Source organism: Leptinotarsa decemlineata, unplaced genomic scaffold, assembly GCF_025532065.1.
Source record: "Leptinotarsa decemlineata unplaced genomic scaffold, Ldec_3_MD MMD2_P_RNA_scaffold_14, whole genome shotgun sequence".
NCBI lineage: Eukaryota > Metazoa > Arthropoda > Insecta > Coleoptera > Chrysomelidae > Leptinotarsa > Leptinotarsa decemlineata.
In genome coordinates this window covers 11306796-11327333 of record NW_027412528.1, presented here as the reverse complement: position 1 = coordinate 11327333, position 20538 = coordinate 11306796, and the positions used below count along the sequence as shown (strand labels likewise).

At 32.3% G+C, this 20538-nt stretch overlaps 2 protein-coding genes and 2 long non-coding RNA genes across 4 annotated transcripts; all 4 read right to left on the bottom strand.

Annotated features, from left to right (window-relative positions):
• Positions 1–1642: 1642 nt before the first annotated feature.
• On the bottom strand, positions 1643–3722 carry LOC141484259 (uncharacterized). The gene is made up of 3 exons (XR_012466547.1): positions 2345–3722; positions 2168–2270; positions 1643–2053 (listed from the first exon to the last, which is right to left on the bottom strand). It is a non-coding gene; the product is annotated as an uncharacterized lncRNA (long non-coding RNA).
• Positions 3723–4804: 1082 nt separating this feature from the next.
• LOC141484227 (uncharacterized) lies at positions 4805–7026 on the bottom strand. The gene is made up of 2 exons (XR_012466538.1): positions 6725–7026; positions 4805–4951 (listed from the first exon to the last, which is right to left on the bottom strand). It is a non-coding gene; the product is annotated as an uncharacterized lncRNA (long non-coding RNA).
• A 4040-nt stretch (positions 7027–11066) lies between these two features.
• On the bottom strand, positions 11067–12573 carry LOC141484220 (uncharacterized). Its single transcript, XM_074179305.1, has 2 exons — positions 11934–12573; positions 11067–11835 (listed from the first exon to the last, which is right to left on the bottom strand). Exons 1-2 carry the CDS (start codon positions 12099–12101, stop codon positions 11413–11415), a joined length of 591 nt encoding a protein of 196 aa, XP_074035406.1. The 5' UTR covers positions 12102–12573; the 3' UTR covers positions 11067–11412.
• A 7165-nt stretch (positions 12574–19738) lies between these two features.
• Positions 19739–20538, bottom strand: LOC141482611 (uncharacterized). Its single transcript, XM_074176174.1, has 4 exons — positions 20477–20538; positions 20337–20375; positions 20028–20290; positions 19739–19930 (listed from the first exon to the last, which is right to left on the bottom strand). Exons 3-4 carry the CDS (start codon positions 20256–20258, stop codon positions 19739–19741), a joined length of 423 nt encoding a protein of 140 aa, XP_074032275.1. The 5' UTR covers positions 20259–20290; positions 20337–20375; positions 20477–20538.

Here is a 20538-nt window from a genome sequence, read left to right as displayed (position 1 = left end):
TTCCAAAATCCCAAATTATTCTATGTGCCCTACATTTTTATGCCCAAGAGACATATCAAAAATCCACTGGACAAGATATGAATTGTCCCATGAGTCAATCTTCCGTTAGCAGGTGCATCGGCATAATTACTGAAATCCTAAATGAACACTTTGGATATAAGGTTCATTTTCCTCAAACAGATGAAGAAAAAAATGAGGAAAAAGTTAAGTTTTTCAACAACTTCAATGCATTTCCAGGTTGGTTATTGCTTAAATATTAACTAGCTGTTCTTTATTATAATTGTTTAAATTTCAAATTGGCCCCTTTGAATAATATATTGTTTTTTATTGAAGGCATCATTGGAGTTGTAGATGGAACTCACGTAAAAATAGTAGCACCACCTGCTGATGATCAAAATTTTCCGGCGATTCTCTTCTACAATCGTAAAGGCTTTTACAGCCTCAATGTTCAAATCATTTGTTCTGCAGATTATAAGATTCTTGCGCTTAATTCCAGATATCCAGGGAGTGTGCATGATTCAGCAGTATGGAGCACAAGTTTACCCAGGCTTCATTTAATGCAACAATTTAGAAATGGAGACAGATCCTCCTGGTTATTGGGAGATAGTGGATATCCCTTAGAACCTTGGCTTATTACTCCTGTCATAGGAGATATGACTGAGCAGGAAAGAAGATTCAACATTCGTTTCAAAAGAATAAGAAATATAATTGAGCGAGTTATTGGCATCTTCAAATCCAGATTTAGATGCTGCTTTGGTCACAGAGCCCTACATTATGCCCCATTGAAAGCAGCAAAAATTGTAAATGCTTGTGCTATTCTTCACAATATATTGCTGGAAAGGGAGGACTTTTTTGAAGAAGAGAATTCGGAGGATGATGCACCTATTCCAGATCAGCCAATCAATTTTGATGATCTGAATATAAGTCAGAATTATTTTAATGAAGGTGTACGCACCAGAAACAGGATAATCAAAATGTATTTTTGATTTTTTGTCACTATAAAATATACTCAACATTTCGAAATAGATTTTTATTTAAATAATGTTTACATTTGATATTCATTCCTTTCAACTCAAAAAAAAATATCTTTCCATAGCATCTACAACTTTTTGAATGGCTATAGTTAATTCGTCCATGCTATTCTCCAACTTGTTGCTTGTAGCTTTCAACAAATTCAAAACTGTCTTATATTTTTTCGTACTTCTTTGTTTCCTGGTGTAGCACCATTTTACAACTTTTTTTGTTGTAGGTTGCTTGAGCTTCATCATATGTCCAAGTTCCTAAAATCATGGTGTGGTAATATTTAATAGTGCTTCAAGGCTACATACCTTTTGTTTCAAAAACCCTAGCTCGGGAACTAACATCCCCTCAATACACAGCACACTCAGAATGGCTAACAGTTTTTTTTCAAGCTCAGTTAATATTATTGGAATTGGCAAACCACCACCTGTGAGATGCTGATCAATGTAAATATCCCTGGCTTTCCTCCAAAATGCCTCTTGCCATTCTTTAATCTTTTTGCAAGCGCCACCAGGCACCTTGTTCAATTCTTCACATAATTCGGTGAAGTCTTTGTTCCTATTTTCCAAGAATTGTATGTGCAATGCATACTGTTTGTAAACCAATTTTTTTGACTCTAAAAAGATTGCCTTCTGTTACAAAAAGTAAATACAGAAAAATTACTAATAGTATAGTTATAAAATTTATTATGATACCTACATGAAATTCAACAAAAAATAATCTTTAAAAATTTTATAAAACAACAAAAAACACATTTTTATTAAATAAAAGTCAAACTCTCTCCCTAATCTAAAAAAAACAATCTTCTCATTATGTACTAAAGCAAAATATTGAATATTTTTTTAAATATTTCATTCTTGGTCAATGATAACTGTGTTTTCAATGTTATTTTCCACTATATCACAATATCTATTGATGGCATTTGCAACCTCTAAAATTGCAAGGCTTATATCAAACAGTTTTCCTCCTAGAATGTTTACCGCATTTTCATATGTCTGACAAAGAATATCACCAGTTCTTGTTCTTCTGAGTTCTATAATACAAACAAAAAATAAGTTAACTGAATGAGCATAGCTTAAAGTTGTTCTTTCAAAATTCATTTTAATTGCATTCATTCTTATCTTTACAGATGTTAAATTCAACTTACTGCTCCTTTTATTTTTAACTGTACCCTTACTAGTGGATGGTTGGTTTTCAGGGGATGAAGCAGGTTTTGTTTCCTCATCTGATTGCTCTCTTTCTTCAGAGTGCTAAAATTAATATAATGTATATCGTAAAAGCGATTTAGAGTTGAAGAAATGGCTTTTAAGATGAATATACCTACCACAGTACTCACTAGAGTATATGAAGTACCTGGCTGCTTTGTTGTCGTTTTCGTTGAAGAACAACTCGGGTTAAGACCTAGTTCACCCAAGTCGAGCCCTGTTACTGCTCCTTGGCCAGTCAGCTTAATTATTTCAGCCTCAAGCTCAGATAGAGCTTTGCTTTCCCTAGCCTTTTTTCGGCAGACGCCTTTCCACTCTGTGAAAACCTTAAAATACAAGCATTTATAATTTTTAAATTTTTACCTACCTATAGGCAGTATCAATATAATTTAACAGAAACTACGAAAATTCAGAATTTTGTCTTGATAGGTATTATATAGTTTCATTTAACATTTTCTTATGCCAGTTTACTTATCTTTTTCCAGCCATTCGTATCTCTAATGGGACCATCTCCACAGGAATTCAATTCTTGAGTCAAATTTCTCCAGAGAGCTTCCATGTCCTCCGGATTATTCGAAGGACTCCATTTTCCCGTTAGTAATATTTTATGTGATTTTACATAGTCTATATAAATTTTAAATTGTTTTTTAGAAGTTCTCTTTCTTTCCATTGTCTATTGTTTCGTACAAATAATAGAATGAATAAATCCCATCCCAAATCAACCTTCAAAACTCAATAATAAACGAACTACTCTGTCAAAAATTAGTAATTTGTTCGAATTTCCTTTGTTGCCAAGTCTAAAAATTCAATTCAATAACAGTGTTTCAACATTCAAGAAAGCGACTTTCAAGAGTGACACATGAATACACATACTTATTGTTATTGAAAAGTTCCAATATGCAATGTTGAAAAATATTCAATATTCAAGTGAACACCTGAATAAGGCCCATTGCCCTCGAAGTTATAGTGATAACTTGGTTGTTCAACTTCCTCGGTAGGGTTCCAAGGAAGGAAACGTTATTGCCAAAATTTGGATAAAGAATATTTTGCATGAAGATTTCCACTATGAAAAGTTGCACGAGCAACAACTGACATCTACTGTGGACCGAATAGAATTCGCAGACAACAAATAATAATAAAATTCATTACGAACAAAAAATAAATTTTGGAAAATGTAATTTCAAATTTTATCTGTCTGTACTTTTCGTACAGACAGTAGATGTCAACTATTATAAGTTCTAAGTTCAAAAAGCAAAAAAGATCGCATCGCGATTTGTTGGTGTCTAATTTGCTCTTTCATTTATATGACAAATGTCAAATCCAATGTCAGTCAGTGACAGCAAATATTTTTCCGTTTTTTTCCTTTCCTCCCCACGAACACAACATTTCAATATTGTAGCTATCACACTGTACATACAGTAAAGTCGACCTAATAGATTGAGTCCCTTTCCATCGAATTCACTATAATAATCACAAGAATAAAAAGGTCACGAACGCCTATGTATGCAGTTGCATTTGTAATGACGTCGACAGAAAATGAAAATTTCGCAAATTTTTTACTGAACCAATCTCAAATTATTATTTCCAAACTAATCAATAACTATTATTCATATTCCCAATATCCAGTTAGACTTTGGATGTCAAAACGAGCGCATGCGCCTTGAGACATCTTATAAATGAACATACCCTTTGCATTTTTTCTGCGAATAAAATAGCTACTAGAATGTCACAAGAAAGTTCAAATATTTCCACTTCACACAAACCATGGAAGCACGGTTCAGATAAGATTTTAATTTTTGTTATATGATCTGCTTTTCCCTAACCTGAAACTTTAGTTTTTTTGTGTTATTGTTTAAACTTACATTTTTTGACATATTTTTGCTTTTATCTCCGTTACTAGTGAATGATCGTTGATGAGTTTTTCACTGATGAGTTAAAAATGAAATTTTTTGACATATTTTTGCTAATAAAACAACGATAAAAATAATAAAAACAACAATAAAAATTAATTGGCGCTGCGGGGAGACTTCATCGATTCCAGTGGCGCATTTGCTTTTCAGCAGCAGGAAAACCTGGAAAAACCTGCAGCACCACATCATCTGAAGATCTTGATCTTATATGAAATTTTTCGACATATTTTCGCTTATATCTCCGTTAATAGTTGATGATGATCGTCAATGAATTTCTCACTGTATTGTAGCACATTATTCATAGATATCACGTACAAGATCAAATCAATTTGCGGTGCCGTCGGAGAGGGTGTAAAAAATTAAAAATGAAATTTTTTGACATATTTTTGCTTATATCTCCGTTAATAGTGGATGATCGTTAATGAATTTTTCACTGTAATGTAGCACAATAATCATAGATATCACGTACAAGATCAAATCAATTTGCAGTGCCGTCGGAGAGGGTGTAAAAAATAAAAACTTACAGTTTTTGACATATTTTTGCTTATATCTCCGTTAATAGTGGATGATCGTTAATGAATTTCTCACTGTAATGTAGCACATTATTCATAGATGTCATGTAAAAATTTTAATCAATTTGCAGTGCCGTCGGAGAGGGTGTGAAAAATAAAAAATTCAATTTCTATATTAAAAAAAAAATAAGTAATAGCTTATTTATGTAGCTTATTTCGTTCTCTGAGAGAGAGATATATGAAAAAATGGAGGTGTCGGTTCAAAGGATGAAAATAAAATTTGCAGAGGCCTAGTTCCATGGCCCTAAAAAAAATAAAAATACATGTTGAAAAATCACCCATAATAACAATCATGACACAGGAATTATGCTAGAGTATATGGAATTCAAGATTTTGGTTAATGTAAATTTCAATGTGAAGCATTATAATGACAATTTTGATAGATCATATAAAATAATTATTGAATGTCAGTTTTTGATAAATCGTCTGCAAATCTTCAACACAATTCTTGTGTCAAGTGAAAAGTCAATAAATAACTGAGATCTGGTATCACTTGTATTGTTTCAGCTGTAGGAAAAAATAACCTACAGCACTACCCAAAACTTCAAAAATAAACAAAATAAATATGAAAAACTCAACAAACATAAACTCTAATGAAAAATAAACGTATTCAAAAATGAATATAACTTAATATTTTCAAAATCTCAAATGAAATCAACATTCTTCGAAATGAACATATCTTAATATTTTAAAACTCGATAATAAATGAAATAAACATTTTTCAAAAATAAACATAATTCACAAAAAGAAAATAAATAATGACAACTCAATATGCTAAACATAAAGGACAAATACCAAGTTTGTATCGAGAACTGTCTTTCCTTGAATCATATTCAGAAATATCGATACATTTCGTATGACTTATCCTCTGACAACTGCTGCATGTTACTTAAAAAGATAATTGTGATACATGGGAAGACCTAATTATAATTTCTTTTAAACTATTCCTATAATGTGTTATATTAACATTATTATTTGAATTTTCCCCTTTCACAAACTTATTGAAAAAATATATAATAAAAACCCCACAGTTATATAAATCTACTTGTTTATCGTGTTTTTTAATTTCGATGGACCACTTGTCAGTATCCAAATATGTTCCATTGACTTCATTATAATATTTTAAATACTTCAAAAATGAATTCAAATATTTATAAATTTCAATTTTAGTATGTACTTCCGTAGGGGTTCAAGAAAATGAATTTTTTATTTTCAATATCTACAAGCGCTAAGCAAAAATGATGAGAACTTGGATTATCTGAGTAATCTGAATAATTTTGAATAATTGGAAATACTATAAAAAAAATTTCAATTTGGAATTCAGTAATTGAATGATGTTTCTCTCCATTGGCAAACAAGAATATTCTGGTAGCCAGCATACAGGTTACAATTTGAAATGATTTTTCAGGATCATTAAATATGTTCAGGCAAATATTTACAATAAAATTTGTAAGCCAAGCTTTCCCAGATAATATTTCAAAATCTTCATTTGTAATTTCTTTCACTTCACAATTGAAATTAGGAAAATACGAAATATAGTAATTTCTTTCAATGCTTTTATGATATTCTGAAGCAGAAACTAGCCCATTTGGTAATATATTCAGTTCATTTACAGGTTTCCATTTAATAAATCTAGGTGTGACTAATTGCTTTCTTCTCAAATTTAATGCCATGACTGATTGCTACATGAGATTCAATATTTATTGGATTCGAAATGCGCTTAAATATATTTATCAAGCTATCATCACTTTTACTTAGACAAATATTTCCAAAATTAGATGCAGTAACTCGAATGCCCCTTTCTTTAAACCACAATTTAGAAAGTCTCTGATCTCTGGTACTTTTCCCAATTTTGATTAATTCTTGAAAAGATTTTCTATAATTCTCATCAAAATATTCAGAGCATAAGTTTTCATACCCCATATCCATTTTTGAAGACGTATCTACTTGAGGTTTGGTACAAAATTTACAAAAAAAAATCATCATTCAAAGATGCCTGAAAGTCTTCGATACATACTATATGCACCCAACCATCACATTTGTCGCATTGCACTCAATCAGCCTGGAATTCCAACTGCATAAATGCATAAATCTGGATTGAAATTTCGTTACTGTTGTGATTGAGAATTTTCAAGTGCCTGTTTGAGTGATGTTCCCAAAAAGTTATTTTGAATCAACTTTTTTTTTTTGCCAGAATTCTTGGAAAGCAAGTCCTTTATTGAAGTCTTCAATTTGAGGTCTGCAACATTTTGTTTTGGGAATACGAAAATGACATTCTTTGAAAAGTAAACAATACATATTTTCCAATTTTTCTGATTATTCTACTTCATTTTTGCCTCATAACTCCCGTAGCAAGAGTATTTTTCACAATATCGAACCATCTTTTTGTTGATAAATACTCAATACGGGAGAAGTTTTTTCGAGTAAAAGAAACACGTTATTCATCTACGAATGTCGCCATACAACTACTTTATTTTTTCCATCAGCAGGGTTACAACATACAATACTTAAAATGTTAATAGAATGCAGTGTTGCTACCTTCATGAACATAAATTAAATTGATTGATATGAACAACACCCCCACTTATCAAAATAATTTAATTTATTTTTATGATACCCAGCAGGCTTATTAATTCAAAGTGTTTATTGCATACAAGTGGTTTTGTGAGGACATCTGCTGGCATATCTGAACTTGGCAAATAGTCTATGCTAACTATCTTATTAGCTACAGTTTCTCTAATGAAGTGATGACGTACATCAATGTGTTTACTCCTTTTATGATACATAGGATTATTAGTTAAGTTGATAGCACTTTGATTGTCATTGAACATTTTGATGCAGAATACATTTCCTGTACATTCCTTCAATAGACCTCTTAAATATATAGCTTCTTTCGCAGCTTGTGATAGTGACATGTATTCTGCTTCAGTGCTACTTAAAGCTACCGTTTTTTGCTTGGAGCTTTCCCAGGATATTGCCGAGCCACAAAGTTTAAATACATACCCTGTATATGACCTTCGATCTTTACTGTTACTTGCCCAATCATCATCTGCAAAACCTTGTAACTCAGTTTCATCCTCTTTTCTAAATCTTAAACAATAATCTAAAGTTCTCTTAAGATACCTTAATATGCGTTTAGCACATTGCCAATGTCTCTCATTATACAAGTTATTATATTGACTTAGAAAGCTTACACAAAATGATATGTCTGGTCGGGTTAAAACAGACAAATACATTAACGATCCTATCAGCTTTTGATATGGGTATTTAGACATTATACTTTCATCTGTATTATCAGAATCAAAATTTAATTTGCACTCCATGGGCGTTTTAACTGTTTTGGCATCTAACATATTAAATTTACTCAATAATTCTAAAATATAATTTCTCTGATTTAAAGTAATAATATCCTTTTCTTCATCATATTCTACTTGCATCCCCAAGCATTCTTTAATTTTTCCCAAATCTTTTATTTTAAATTTTTCACCTAATTCCCTTTTTATCTCTGGTGGTTTCAGAACATAGATACGTTACATAATCTTCATATTGCTTTGGCTTAGGTATACGTTTTGACTTTCTAATCATTTCATCCACAGGCTTTATTTCATTTTTCACCTCATTACTTACAGGACTATCATTCTTTCTGGCTGGAGCCCCCACTTGATCATGATTTATAGAAATTTTTACTTCTTCTTGGTCCTCTAGAATATTAACGTCTCTACTTGTAGTGACACTGTTTTTGTGTGGGTTGAATAGTCTGTAACCTTTGGTATTCTCACCAAAACCCACCAAATCATTTTTTGAGACTTCTTGCTCCATTTTTTCCTGTTAACCTTCGGAACGTGAACCATTGCAGTACTACCGAAAATTCTAATATTCTCAACATTGGGCTTTTTGTCATACCATACCTCAAATGGTGTTCTATCATTTAGTCCAGCAGTAACAGATCTGTTTTTTAAATAGACAGCTGTATTTACAGCTTCTGCCCACAGTTTCACTTCAAGATTAGCATTAAACAAAAGACACTTGGCCTTTTCCACTATAGAACGGTTCATTCTTTCCAAAACTCCATTTTGTTCAGGTGTATGAGGGTTCGTCTTCTGATGAATAATTCCCTTTTTTTTAGAAACTGTACCATCTCATTATTGCAAAACTCGCCACCATTATCTGATCTCAAAATTTTTATCTTTTTGCCTTTTTGATTTTCAACTAGGGCTTTGAACTCCTTGAAACATTCCAGTGCCTCCGATTTGTTTTTCAAAAAATAAACAAATGCCATTTTACTGAAGTCATCTTCAAAAAGCAAAAAATATTTTGAGCCCCCAATAGACTTGTTTTCCATGGGCCCACAGATATCAGTGTGTATTAATTCTAATAATAAAGTTGCCCTCGTACCTTCGTGTTTGAAAGGCAGTCTGGTTTGCTTGCCTTCGCAGCAAGTGACACATGTCTTTGTACAGTCTGTGTTCATCTTGAACTGCATACCTTCAACAATTCCTGTCTGCATTTTACATAGATCTTTGTAATTAATGTGTCCAAAACGTCTGTGCCATATTTCACTGCTTACAACTTTTGATGCCAATAATGACAAACCTTGGAGATTTTCTTTTACATTCAGCTTGTAAACATTGTTTACTAATGCCCGTATGCACCGTGTACACTTAATCGGGATTAAAGGTTTAATCTAGATAAATGCTTTAATTTACCGTACTAAAAGTCAGGCTTAAGCTTTCGAAAATCTAATCCTCCGTTTTTCATGGATTAAACTTGGATTAGTCTGTAGAAACGATTTTTCTAACCTAAAAATAAAAGTGTTTATATTATTTTGCGTTCTTTCTCTTACAAAAAACTCAATTATTTATAAAGCAATAATGGAAATCGAAGATCAGTTGTTTGTGGATGATGACCATGATATATTGGACATAATTAATTTTGGTTTTCCAAGAAGACAGTGGGAAAGAAGTGAATACTTTGATACCATGGACAACCTTTCTTTTATCAGAAGATTTAGATTGCAAAAACCTACTATCCTGAATGTTCTTCATCATGTAGAAGAAGAAATTGAGTATGACAATGATAAGTAAGTAGATATCTACCTACATTCTGTAGTATTTATCAGTACCTACCTAAAATATTAAATAAAATTATACTCATAGAAACAACAGTTTAACACCAATGAATCAACTCTTGACAACCTTAAGAATATATGCATGCGGAGGACACCAGCTGGCCATAGGAGACTTTATTGGAGCCCATCAATCCACAATTTCAAGGATTGTCCATCGAGTTACTAATTCCATTGCCAGGTCAAGACCCTTATTTGTAACAATACCCAATGACAATGAAAGACTTCGTGTAGCGACAGACTTTTATAACATAGCTCGGTTTCCTCGGGTCATTGGCTGTGTGGATGGAACACATATTAGAATGCAGTCTCCAGGTAACAGATTGAAAATGTGTTATAACTGGATAACAGTGTATGTTTGTAGGAGGTGAGCAGGCTGAAGCATTTCGCAACAGAAAAGCCTTCTTTTCTATTAACACCCAGGTAATCTGTGATGCCAAATTAAAAATACGAGACATTGTTGCAAGGTGGCCGGGATCGAGTCATGATCTTACTATATTTAATAATAGTAGGATAAGAGCTCAATTTGAAAATAATGAATTTCAAAACTCTATCTTATTAGGTAAGTACTAAAGTATATAGTCATTAGTAGTTATCATTTGTTTTAATTATGTTAGCAAGAATGTAGGCCACATCTATTAAGTTTTTTAATATAAATTTAAAGGTTGTTTGGTTTAACAATTTGTTAGAAATTTTATAATAACACATCTGTTTTATTACATTTTTGTAAAAATACACCCTGTATTCTTTTAGTTTGATTACATTATTTGATTTTTTTTAGGTGATAGTGGCTATGCCAATAAAGACTATCTATTAACACCGCTTTTACATCCAGACAATGAGGCAGAACACCTTTATAATGAGGCCCATATACGCACCAGAAATTCTGTAGAACGTGCCATCGGAGTTTGGAAAAGGCGCTTTCCTATACTTGCATATGGTTTGAGGTACAAACCTGAATTTGCAAGCAATATAATAATAGCAACTGCAGTTTTGCAAAATATTGCAATTGAAAATAATGAACCAGTTCCCCCACCACCAGAAAATATTAATGAAGATGAGCTCAACTACCTCATAGAACTGGGAAATATTGAGGATTTACGTAACGACCATGAAGAAAATAGAGCTAATGTGAGGCAACACCTAATAAATAACCATTTTGCAAACCTGTAACGTTGTTATAAAATAAAGACATTTTTTAAATATTATTTTATATTTGAGTATGAAAAATATGTTTATAAGACAGTGTAAGTACATTCAGAAGAAAAAAATGTGTAACCTGCAGAAAAAAAAACTTAAACTAAACCAAAAAAAAAAATGAGTGTACCTACATACATATCTTTACACAAGCATACAGGTGTCCCATAATTTCAGGCTCAAACTTAATCATTTAGTTGTGGTGTAAGGTGTAAATGCAGTGGTTAATCTTGAACCTATAATTTTTTCACACCACAAAAAAAACAATCCTAACAAAAAACATAAATTTTAAATTGTAATAATTTTTGAAAAAAAATCTTATTTATCATCATGTGCAAGCAATGATTTTTTGTAACTAATTTCAAACTGCAAAAGTTCCAGTTTTAATTGCTTTTTTTTGTATCTAATCTTAAATTTTCTTCTTGCAATTTTAACATCCTTAATTTATACTGCTGCTCTTCCTTTGCATAATTCTGTGATTCTATAATTTGTTCTAATTGCTTTTCAACTAATGCTAGCCTCTTATCTAGTAAGATATTGTACTTTTCAGCTATATCTGAAGATGTCAGAGCTCTTATACCTCCTATTGGTCGCCTTCGATTGAATGGTTTTGCCTTTGGGGTGCTGCTATTCTTAGTCGATACTGAGGTTGATAAGGATGTCTGAACTTTTTCAGTTTCTTTTGACTGGCAAGAGGGAGATACCATCAATTTTTGGTTCACTGGTTTTTGTAATATACCAGGCGGGCATTTTCTATATGTCTTTGCTGCCCTGTTTTCCTCTTCTTTATTCAATTCTTCTAGACCCTAAAAATGCAAATAAAGATAAGATCCTGTTTAGTAGTAATAAAGGCTCGAATAAAGGACATAAGCAAGTACTATGATAAAAAAATCTAGAAACTCACATTATTCTCAGAATCAGTTTCTTCAATTAAAGAACCAGTAGCAGGATCAAACTCGTAAATTTGGGTATCACATTCTGTTTTTCGCTTTTTTTCTGAAGGTTCCAATATTCCTGAATTGTCAGAGTCAAATTCTGAATAAAATCCTGATACAGTATGTTCATTAAGCATGCTGATTAAAATAGTGTCTGCTGCATCCAACTTCGGATCAGGTGGTGGTGGTCCACCTCCTGTTATATATGTACTTTTCTTAAGATCAGCAAACTTCTTACGTAATTCTTTTTTTTATTCGCATACAACCGTTTAAGTTGTTCACTACTTCTGTAGCATATGATGGAAGCCTGGCTATTAAATTCATTTTCAATTTTTGTCCATATCTTATTTTTATCATCAATTGATGTTCTGTTTGTTTATTTGTCTTCAAGTACTTTTTGGTACTTTTTACAAATATTCATTAAGCATACCTTTTCGCCAGTAGAAAAATTAGGAATACGATTCCTTTCATTTCCTCTTTCCATATTTACAATACAAATGACAATATTTTTAATAAATTGATGGATGTAGCCGTTACTACGTGGTAGGAGATCATAATGAAAAGAGAAATGAAAATTTCTATGTTTTTTACCACTTTTATTTGTAACTAACGTTACTGCAGTTTCGTCCTATATGGACATTCTCAAACTTATACAATAAACTCTTTTATTGTATTAGTTTGAGAATGTCCATATAGGACGAAACTGCAGTAACGTTAGTTACAAATAAAAGTGGTAAAAAACATAAAAATTTTCATTTCTCTTTTCATTACGACAGTATTTTTAATAACTATGTTGTTGAACAATACAAAAAACGAGGTTATAATTTCACTTTACTTCCTTTTGACACTAGGTTTGCTATAATATGCAATGTTGCCAAAATGTTAATCCGGATTACCTAAACCATCCGCGGTGCATTAGTATTTAATCTAAAAGACGTAATTTAGATTAACTAATCGCGATTAAATTTAAATACGGTGCATACGAGCATAAGAGATTCTTCCAACTTTATGCAGTGTTCCAGAACAACTTTGGAAGTTTTATTTTGCATCTCATGAACGCTGTAGAGAAATTCAAACACATGACTAATATTTTTTAGCTGATTAAATCTCTCATCAACTGAATTTACTGCGGTATCTAGCACAGCAAAATAAAAATTTATTTTGAACTGGTCTTTCGCATCACATATTGGCTCATCTTCCGCTTCATAGCTTAACTGTCTTTTCTTTTTTCTTAGGCGCACTGGCTTCGTTTCTGATGCGAATGATGCTTCAATATTCATTTCTTCTGATATTTCTGTAGCTTCTAATAGCATTTTTTCTAATCCCAAATCACTTCTGCAGCTTTCAAGAAATGTTTTCGTTTTTAGAAGAGCATTTGTAACGGTATTGAGGTTAGATTCCTGGGATTGAAGAACTTTGCTAGTCAAATTAATTTCGAACAAAATATTATACCACACGACAAGTGAAGCAACAAACTTAAAATCCGCAATTTTTTTAGCAATAGACTGAGCCTCAATTCGAGTTTGATTTCCAGATGCACCAATCAGAGTATGATCTTCATAAATGTCCACAAGTGCATCATGCACATCAGCTAATTGGTAACGTAATGGACGCAATGCATCAATCCTACTTTCCCATCTTGTATCGCTCAATGGTTTCAGTGTCAAACTAGGCACATGACGCAATATGGCTTCCCAACGATGGGTTGAGGCAGAGAAATATTCATATATTTTTTCGACCAAGTTGAAAAAGGATGTCGCTGCCAGACAACATTTTGCAGCATCATTCACAACAAGATTTAGCGTGTGTGAACTGCAGGGTACAAAAAAAGCACGTGGATTTATATCTAAAATCCTTTTTTGAACACCACTGTGCTTACCTTTCATGTTACTTCCGTTGTCATACCCTTGCCCACGTAAATTTTCTAATGAGAGAGACATCTCATTTAACTGATCAAGAATTTTTTCAGTTAAGCCAGCACCGGTGATGTCTGAAAGAGGGACAAATCCTAAAAAATATTCTTTGATTTCACATTTGAATCGCTTATTTTTGAAAGGCCTCATGTCACCAAAAGTAAACGTTTCAGGAAACGAAAAAAACCGCATAACTTTTTAAAGTATTTTTTTCATTTTTTTCTAATTACTTTATATGATACCTATGATAAAAAGGCATTTCCTGGTGTAAAGTTTGTCATCATATTTTGTACCATTACCTTTTTACAGGCCTTTGAAATCACTTGACATGAGGCCTTTCATAAATAAGTGAACATTGTTGGTAGATTTGTATTAGATTAACTGAAATAAAAAGACAAAATTGCTTATCAAAATCAAGACAAATCTTTTTTTTATTTTTATTTAGTAACAATATTTAAAAAAAATAGAAACTCACTGGTTGTTATTCTTTCAAAACAATTTAATTATTAAAAAAAAAATCAACTTCCCCACAGAACTTTGACTGACTTCTATTTTGTGGGCCATTGAAGGAGTCCTGAATAAAAGTCCTTATGCTCTTCTGGGACATACTGCATCAATTTCTTCAAGTCTTCAATCTTCTCTCCTTTTATTGGTCTTTTTCCAGTGTAAGCCTTCGTTGTTGGAATTTTTCATTTGGGAAGGTTTTTAGCTTGAAGGTTTTTTCGTTCAACCCATCAATGTACTCGTTTGTTACAACTACTCCCACCTGTGAACTCTCAAACTTGAATTGGTGATAAGCTGAGACTTGAAAGAATTCTTTTTTTCCTCTTTTTTGAACTTTGGTTTCCTCTGAACTGGTCTTCTTGTAAACCAGCGGCCACCATTTTGCGAAATCAACAATGTCTTGGGTCCCAATCAGATCCACATAGAACTTTCCTTGTTGTGTAGCTGTCAAAAAGATTTCCATGACTTCTTTAGTGGAATAATATCCATCAATTTTATTCATTTTCTTCTTTATCAACCCAAAGTCCCTGTCACATGGGAGATATGAATGTCCTCTGATGGGTAATCTTAACAAAACTTTTTTGAATCGACCTGTGTCTGTCAAGCTCATTAGAAATCTAATCATCGTGTGGTTTTTGTTCTGTCCTGTGCAGTTGTCACTGTAGAGGTACAGCTCATCAACATGAGGAGGTATGTTGTCATTGATATATTTCATTAAAAATGAACATACCTCGTTGGCTCCTTTTTGAGCAATACCTTCATGGTACAGGTAGAAGGTAGCTTTGTCATTCTTATTATCATGTACCCCAAATGGAAAAACTGATAACTGCCTAAGATAATAGGTTTCTTGAACAGGAATAAAGATACATTTTGCAAATAATCGAAGCACAAAATCATTGCATTATCATGAAGCTTGCAATACTCAGTTACGTCACGAATGGACTTGTAAAATTTGTTTGACCTTCTTTTGTGTACTTCCATCTGTGCTTGTGCTACTCTTCTTGCTGTTTCATTTAGTTGAGGATTTTTTATTCTGTTATTCAGCCGTTCACATTCGCAACACGTATCAATTTGAGGTCTTCCAAAGCGATAATTGAAGTGTTCTTTGTACACTTTGTAATAAAAGCTGTATTTTACCTCAGATCCTGGGTTTGCCTCCAGGAACATTGTGTGCATTTTTTTAATGTCAATTCTTGCATCTAAATATTTTATTTCTTTAGAGGCATAGTGGCTTACTTTCAGAGGGAATGATTTGATGTGATCCTTGACAGTCTCTACAAATTCCAAGGGAAAAGTCTTACGGTTTGTTTGTTGTCCCCTCCGATCAACAGGATTTTCACCCCTGGAAGCATTTCCTTGAAGTCTCCTTATTCTCTTTTCACCAACAGCATTATTACTCAAAAAAGCTTGCTTGCAAACCTGTTTCCTCTCTTCCCCGACCATAACATGAAACTTGTAGGACCTTGTATGTTGAACAGAATGACTAGGTCTAGAGCTTTCTTCATTGGCTTGACCACCATCAGTTGGTGTAGGTGACTTAAACCTAGATCTCCTTTTCCGAACTGAGTATACATCAATGAGAGACTGCAAGTGCAAATCTTGTTCATTTTTGGTTTGGAAATTTGAATTTCTGTCAAGAATTGATCTTAGTTCGTTTTCAGTGAATTTGTCAAAACATTTCATTTTGCACCTGAAAAAAAAATAATAATAATAAATAAAATAAAAATAGAATATAATAATAAAATAAAATAGAGCTCAAATGTGAGAACAATGAGTAACTAGCTATGTAATGCTCATAACGATCGTAATTAAACATTTATGTTTACAAATTTAAGCTTCTTTGTTGAAAAGCAAGCAGACAAATGGAAAGTATGAAGATAAAAAGGCACTTACGAGCATGGATCACCTGTTGAGGATTTTTCCACAGTGTCTCCTTTGTAATTTGTGTATGATTTTCCATGAAGTCTAGCCAATTTAATTCTATTAACTTTGTAACTTTCAGGATTCCTGACACCTTTTCGTTTTCTGGTAACTGACACATCTTCTGAAACACTTTCTTCACTAGATGACATTATTTGAAATTATTTTCTCTAGTAAATGTGAATAAAAGATAAGACCGATCTCGGAATAAGTTTAATGAAAACAATTTAATCTTTCTCTGATTTACCTACCAAAACACTGAATGTTGTTGTTGGGATTGACCTCGGCAATGATGGAAAACAAATAATAAACCAGCTGATTTGAGGTGTTGCGCAGTAGGTTTGATCAAGTGTGATTGATCTGTTTAGTTATGAAGGGCCTCAAGTCACAGACAAGAGGCCCTTCATAAATAAGTAGAATCTTCAACTTGTTATATCTACGGTATTAGTTAGGAGACATGAGGCTAATAATAAATAAACGATGTGTTTAGGTCTGAAGACTTGTTTTTTTCAAAAAAGTCGATTTCGAAAAAAATGTGACATGAGGCCTTTCAAAAATAAGCGATTCATTTACGTTCATCAGTAATCAATTTGACAATTCGAACGATGATGGTCATTTGTTCAACATGACTAACGTCAGGTGTACAATCTAGAATTATTGAATAATATTTAGCTGAGTTAATATACGCCAGTATTTTCTCCTGGACAGCTTTAGCCAAAACACTGATCAGTTCATTTTGGATATTTTTTCCGAGGTAATGAACATGAATATCTTTGTTACTCGCTTTTCTAAGATGTTCATTCATTATAGGATCAAATAAAGCTAGATATTCAACCATTTTCAAAAAAATTCCATTGCCAGGAGTAAATAGTTTATCATGCGTTCCACGAAAAGGTAAGTTTTGACTTCCTAGAACTCTCACTAAAGCAATCAACCTTTCGAGAACCTGTTGCCAGTATTTTTCCTCGTCCCTTATCAAACGTAAATTTTCCTCATCGATTGTTTTATTAGTCCTCAACCGAAGCTCTAACTCTTTCCACTGTTGGTAGTTTGCTAAATGGCTACTACTTTTCTCGTGATTTGATAATATATATGAAATATTCTTCCAGTCATTCGCACCTTTGTTGCATAGAGCGGATTTTTCATCTGTAGAAAATAGCTTACAACAGAAACAGAACACAGAATCCTTTGAAGCTGAATATTGCAGCCATGAACGAGGCACACGTTCACCATTGACTCGTTTCCTCTTATAATGCACTGTAGAAAACTTTCTTCGCTGGTTATCTAATGGGAACTCGATATTTTTCACTTGATCTGGCCCGTGTTTGACGAGGATTTGCCGCAGATGATCAGTAGAGACATCCCATGTTGCAGGTTCATTGAAGTTTAAAATGAGACAACTTTCTGTGGAAGGATTATTAGTGTCTTCTCCCATATCATCATTTGTACTTTTGCATGGTTGTGGTTGTTTGGTTATTTCCCGCTGTTGTGGAGTATTTTCTTTTGCTGAAAATAAAGCGGGACCTTCTGTAGTACAGCTTCCTGTGGTGGGATTCGTTATGTCTTCTTTCATATCATCATTTGTATTGCTGCCTGATGGTTGCGGTTCTTGAAGATTTGGACGAAGATACTTCTTGAACGAGTCTGCTTGCTTTGCTAACGATAATTGTTTCTCTAATTTTCTCTTACGAAATTGTGCTCCAGACATTTTTTTTTGTCATCTGCCATGTCTCAAGAAATGACTGGAACAGAAAAAAAAGACATTTGTGTAATATCAGTTTCAAAAATTATCCGTTATAGCGGATACATCTAGGCGCCATGAGCGCAACCCAGACAGCACTAGATATTCCCTGAATATTCCCAGGACATTCTTTTAGAGATATTGCAATATCCCATGAATATGCCGGCAATATATACGTCTTTTGTGGAATATTTCACGAATGTGCAAAGGGGGAAAAACGTAGAAAAACTCAGAATATTCCTCAGAAATATTCCAGGAATATTCATTGAATATTCTATATATTCCACGGATATACTTGGATTATGAAAGGGGAAATATTCATAGAATATTCTAATGTAATATTTCAGGAATATTCATAGAATAATCAAAATATTCCAGGGATATTCTTGAAATGTGAATGAATAATTATCTTAGAATATTACACAGCAAATATTCATGGAATATTCACAGAATATTCCAGAAACGTACTGGGGATATGAATGGAGAATATTCAATGAATATTCTCCCAAGTATATTTTTTGAATGATCCCCGTATAATCTCTATTCTGGTATCTTCATACCTACTTTACCTGTTTGTTTAACTGATACTGATAATAATAGAGATTCAATGATTATTGTGTTTTTATAAATGTGTTGATGAAGAGCTAATAAACATTAAAAATGTCAAAAATATCATAGCCATCATTCTCATCAATTCAGTAAATAGTTCTATTTGATGTTTTCTCTTCATCTCTTAGGCCCATTTTGCTCATTTCTAACTATATGAACTGACGATGACTTATCACTGTCGAATATAGTTGAAATAGCCTAAAGCTTTTGATTATTTACTTGGATAATATAAAAATTTTAATTAACTACCACCTCTCTCGACCATAAATCAATACACAAATTGCATTCAAATGTATATATTAAAAAAAAAACAACTGTGAACTTTATCAACTAAAACACAATAGAATTTCTCATTCTACCGGGATATCTTCACTCACAGGGGCAGCCCTAGAAAGAAAAAATATGTTTGAAGATAATTGTTCAAATAATGAAGGGGAGTAAAATCTACTTAAAACAATGTACTGATTGTATTGTCAATCAACAACTGAGTCATCGACTTGAAACTGGTTATGAAAAAACAAAAGTAAAAATTAATAATTTTCAAATCAAACATTTATCTTGAAATTTAACAATGACTGGTACTGAAAGTTCAAAAAAATAAATGTAAATGGTAAAACATTGCGGTTGAGAAATTTTATATAAAAGAAGTATTTTAATTCTCTATCTAACAAAGGTTCACTTTTGCTAATTGTTTTCTACAAATGGTGATTAGTAGATGTGAATTTTTTTTTTAGTTTTCAAGATATTTTCAGTTACTTTTGTCAATAATTATTACTAAAAATAACTCACTGTTGCCTTTTCAGTCTTTCTGTGGATTTTGCCAAGTACGCAGAAACAACCACCTCAATGTCCTTTAAAGTTGTATTTTTATGGCACCGTTGTATAGCATCTACAAATGTAAAGAATATATTACTTTATTAACTGATAAATGTTTTTATAGACACCAATGAATCATATATAAATTATATATCTTTAATCGTAATAATAAGTGATAAAAATTGTGAAATGTTTATATTGCAACTGTCAATTTCATAGAAAATCAACTGAGGAGTTAATTTACTTGACTTCGTTAAAAGTACACTTGAGCTTATTGTTTACTATAATAGCGATAAATCTTACCCAAAACGAAAGCATAAATTTTTGTGTTTTTGAAAATTTTTTTATGTTTGTGTCCATGTAAACTATACTCTGCGGCAAATTTATCATCCAATATTTTTTTGAGGAATCGACGCGAACATTCTTTAAAATCTTTGCCCCCGATTCGACAGAGAATATTAACCTGAAAAATGATAATGAAGTTATTCAGAAATGATTCATGAAAAACAAACTTTCCTTGAAAGACATATATTGTTAACAATTTCAGCTGATATACTTACTAGATTTTTATATGCTGCCTCACTTATCAATATCTTTTCTATGTGGTTTAACATATTTTCATTTTTAATCGGGAAATCTGTAAAGATATCTATAATTCCATTTTCCTCTTGATTTTTCTCCAATGATTGTGGTTTTTCCTTAATATATATTGAAATATTATCCACTTTTCTGGATATTTCTTCTAATTTTGCCTCTAAATCTCGCAACATTTTATTTGTTTTCACCAACATTCCTATGCAAGTTTTCTTAAATTTATTGTCATCTAGAAAAGAATGATGAGAGAATAGTAGAATATGAAATAAAGGTACCTGTTGAAATTGTACTTTCTCCAAGATCATTTTCTGAATCTGAAAAAAAAAATTAATTTTATATTTTGCAATATTGAGACATTTAAATCATACTGAGCAGGAAAGATATGATTAAAAACGAATATATACAACTAAGTCACTTTTACTGAAGTCATCATTTCCAAGTTGTTCAGGTAAACAAGTTGACGATTCATAATTTTTC